The following is a 3,666-nucleotide window of genomic DNA, read 5'->3' on the forward strand; positions in this document are numbered from 1 at the left end:
TCCAACTCTCTCAGATGGGAGGGGTTGGATCTCAAAGCTGAGACCAGAGAAGTACAGCCCTCCTCTGTGATCAGACAGCCTGACAGCCTGGAGAGACACACAAACTAATATTACATTATTATTATTATTATATCCATCCATAGTCAACCAATTACCCTCGGTACAGGTTCGCGGGGGGATGGAGCCAATCGCAGCTGACACCCTGGACAGGTTGCCAATCCATCACAGGGCCACACACAGACAAACAACCAGTCACAATCATGCACTAGTCTGCATGTCTTTGGATGGAGCACCCGGAGAGTACCCACGCAGACGCGGGGAGAACATGCAAACTCCACACAGAAAAGCCAGGGCAACCGGGGTTTGAACCCGCAATCCTTCTTGCTGCTGATGTGAGGCGATAGCGCCAACCACTGCACCAGCATGTTTCCATCTATTAGCAAAACCTTTTTGACTACATCCATTTCACACTAAAGTAACATTTCAATCAATGTTTCCATCAACCCACATCAGCAGACCCAGCATCAGAAGCAGAAAACATCACCACCTCCATGCCTGAGTTGCCATTTTCTTCAGTGGTTTATCACTCCTTAACATTTAAGAACATTTCACCTGACAAATCGTCCGCCTCACAACAAACAGCAGATTTCAGCATTAGCACGTTCCAGCAAGGCACCCCAACAACCAGCCTTTCCTTCAGCCGTCTGCCCACTCCCACTAACCGCCAACTGGACCACACCAGACTGTGACAGACTGTGACAGCATTATCTTAAAAGTCTAAGGGAAGGTACTTTAGTGCTGTTCTTTGTTGGTGTTTCAAAGAAGAATGTAGTTCTAAAAAAACTGATGCTAGTAGCATATATGCTAAACTCTTTAGCATCATTGTTTAGAGTGAAAAGTCACTTCTCACACTTGTCATCACACAAGTCTAGCATTGGGGCAAACCCTTAGCTAATGTTGTAGCTGCCAGTACTTCGTCATAGGATTGGTGATTGGTGCAAATGAATAATTTTACAGACACAATCACATAGCTTGAAGCCTGGCAAGAGGTATTCTTGTGATCTTGCAAGTTCCAGGGTAAGCAATTTGACCTAGCTGGAGCTTCTGGCACCGTGATGCCAGCACTCCCAGCAACTACAACAGCTGGCTTAAGTTGGGGTAATAGACACTGGGATGCCCACCCCCCCTCCCGCAGCCCACCTCCCCTCCCGCAGCCCACCTCCAGCAACCATGGAAGCTTGCTCTAGTCAGGGATTCTGGCATCGGCATTTCAGGATCTTTACCATTCCAGCCTTACAAGCCCTAGCAGTGCTCATCAACTGGAACCATTGGCACAGCTTTCCTCCACATCTGTTTCCATTTTTAACTCCAGTCAACAAGCAATCATCAAATTCACCGCCTCCTTATCTCATCCTTCCAATCGTCATCCTAACTCTTTCATCTCCCGTCCTTCAGCTCCTAATAGTCTACACAAACAGATAGTAGATGGTATTAGGTCTTGCTCTTATTACTCATTCTAGAAGTTTATAAGCCAGGCGCCCTATGCAGATACCTGTTCTACACCGCTTCCTCCATATTCTGCCATGATGCAAAGCAACACATAAATTAAGCCATAAAACCCCTAATCATCGACTGCCAGAACTCTATTGTCAACACTCAGCTCGGAAAAGTTTCCATCACTTTCACTACCAGTGCAACTGAACCGTATGGTTGTTTGATCTCATAAACATGTCCTGTTTTGTCAAAACATTTATTGATGACGTAAATCATCAATGTTCACCATAGCTTTTTCTCAAAACTTCTAACTAGCAGGCCTGGCCCGGCCTCTAACCCAACTAACCCATCTCCTCTTCTTCGCTCTCGTATTCATGTCCCCCCACATATTTCTCTATCTTGTTTCCTTGTTCCTTATTGAGGAGGTCCATTGCGCCTGTTGCTACAGCGGTTTTCACACCGAAGCTTCCCCACAATTCAGAAGTGAATCAAAGCTGTACAGCAAGTCCAAGCCTCGCGCACAATCTTTTACCCAACATCCTACAGATGTTGGGTATTCTTTTAATAGACAATTAACAGCAAGCAAGATTTCAAGGGTTATCTGTTAAAGAGAAGCTGAATCCTGACCTGAGATTTTCCAGTGTACAGTATGGCTTCTCCAGACCAGCAGAGAGCAGCTTCACTCCTGAATCTTGCAGGTCGTTGTTACTCAGGTCCAGCTGTCTCAGACTAGAGGACTGGGAGCTGAGAACTGAGGATAGAGCTTTGCAGCTTCTTTCTGACAGATTACAGCCACTCAGCCTGAATGACAGTTAGTGATAAATACAAACACCAATACTGTTTCTGTCATCTACAACGTACAACACATCACATTTGTAGGGTTGTCCTTACTGAGTTGATGAGTAGCACAAACATACGTATACTACTGAGATCTATCGGACATTAATGGGATACCGATTACTTACACAAATTAATTTGAGCCTTGAATTATTTTTTAATAATTATAGCATTCATCTGTGCAGGCATAATAAAACTAAAACAATGAAACATTTTCAATTAAGAAACAAATAAATTTGTTACTAAATCCTGTGACTACCCATTGACTAAAACCTGTATTATTTAAGAACAACCCTACATGTGTGACAGTCTCTGCAGTTACATGTGCACTTACAGAGCTTTGTTGGAGGCTTTGACCACTGGCAGCAGCCTCAGAAGAGCCTCCTCTGAAGCAGAGTATTTCTTCAGGTCAAACACGTCCAGATCTTTTTCTGATGACAGTAAGATGAAGCCCAGAGCTGACCACTGAGCAGGAGACAGTTTATCTGTGGAGAGACTTCCTGAACTCAGGAACTGTTGGATCTGCTCTACTAGAGAACGTGCCTTAAGTTCATTCAGACAGTGGAAGAGATTGATGTTTCTCTCTGGAGACAGATTCTTGCTTATCTTCTCTTTGATGTACTCAACTGTTTCCTGATTGGTCTGTGAGATATTTCCTGTGTGTGTCAGCAGGCCTCGTAGGAGAGTCTGATTGGTCTTCAGAGAAAGACCCAGGAGGAAGCGGAGGAACAAGTCCAGGTGTCCATTTGGACTCTGTAAGGCCTTGTCCACCGCATTTTGGTAGAGAAGTGTTGGTTTAGGTTTGTCGCTTAAGAGTTTAGACCACATACCAGGTTGTTCTTCTGCCAGCAGATTAACACCAGATTTGAAGAAGGTCAGGTGGACATGAAGAGCAGCCAGAAACTCCTGAACGCTCAGATGGATGAAGCAGAACATCTTGTCCTGGTACAACTCGCTCTCCTCTCTAAAGATCTGTGTGAACACTCCTGAGTACACTGAGGCTGCTCTGATATCTATGCCACACTCTGTCAGGTCTGATTCATAGAAGATCGGGTTTCCTTTCTGCAGCTGCTCAAAAGCCAGTTTTCCCAGAGACTCAATCATATTTTTGCTCTTTTTATTCCAGTGTGGATCTGTCTCAGCTCCTCCATCATACTTGATGTTCTTCAGTTTAGACTGCACTACCAGGAAGTAGATGTACATCTCAGTCAGGGTCTTGGGCAGCTCTCCTCTCTCTCTGGTCTTCAACACCTCCTCCAGAACTGTAGCAAATGATCCAGCAGAAGACTGGGATGTGGCACATGATGTGGAGACTTCGTGATGTCTTGATGTGGG

General features: G+C 44.9%; 1 protein-coding gene across 1 annotated transcript; it reads right to left on the reverse strand.

Annotated features, from left to right (window-relative positions):
* Positions 1–2,522: 2,522 nt before the first annotated feature.
* LOC119898578 (protein NLRC3-like) lies at positions 2,523–3,592 on the reverse strand. The gene has a single exon (XM_038712705.1). It carries the CDS (start codon positions 3,532–3,534, stop codon positions 2,662–2,664), a length of 873 nt encoding a protein of 290 aa, XP_038568633.1. The 5' UTR covers positions 3,535–3,592; the 3' UTR covers positions 2,523–2,661.
* Between the last annotated feature and the right edge of the window lie 74 nt (positions 3,593–3,666).

Source organism: Micropterus salmoides, unplaced genomic scaffold (assembly GCF_014851395.1).
Source record: "Micropterus salmoides isolate LMB-PRFRI ecotype aquatic unplaced genomic scaffold, ASM1485139v1 Ms_hic_scaffold_12, whole genome shotgun sequence".
Classification (NCBI taxonomy): domain Eukaryota; kingdom Metazoa; phylum Chordata; class Actinopteri; order Centrarchiformes; family Centrarchidae; genus Micropterus; species Micropterus salmoides.

What these genes read in the sequence shown, in the direction of transcription:
- LOC119898578 (XM_038712705.1), bottom strand. Translation starts at nt 3,534, where the DNA reads ATGTACATCTACTTCCTGGTAGTGCAGTCTAAACTGAAGAACATCAAG.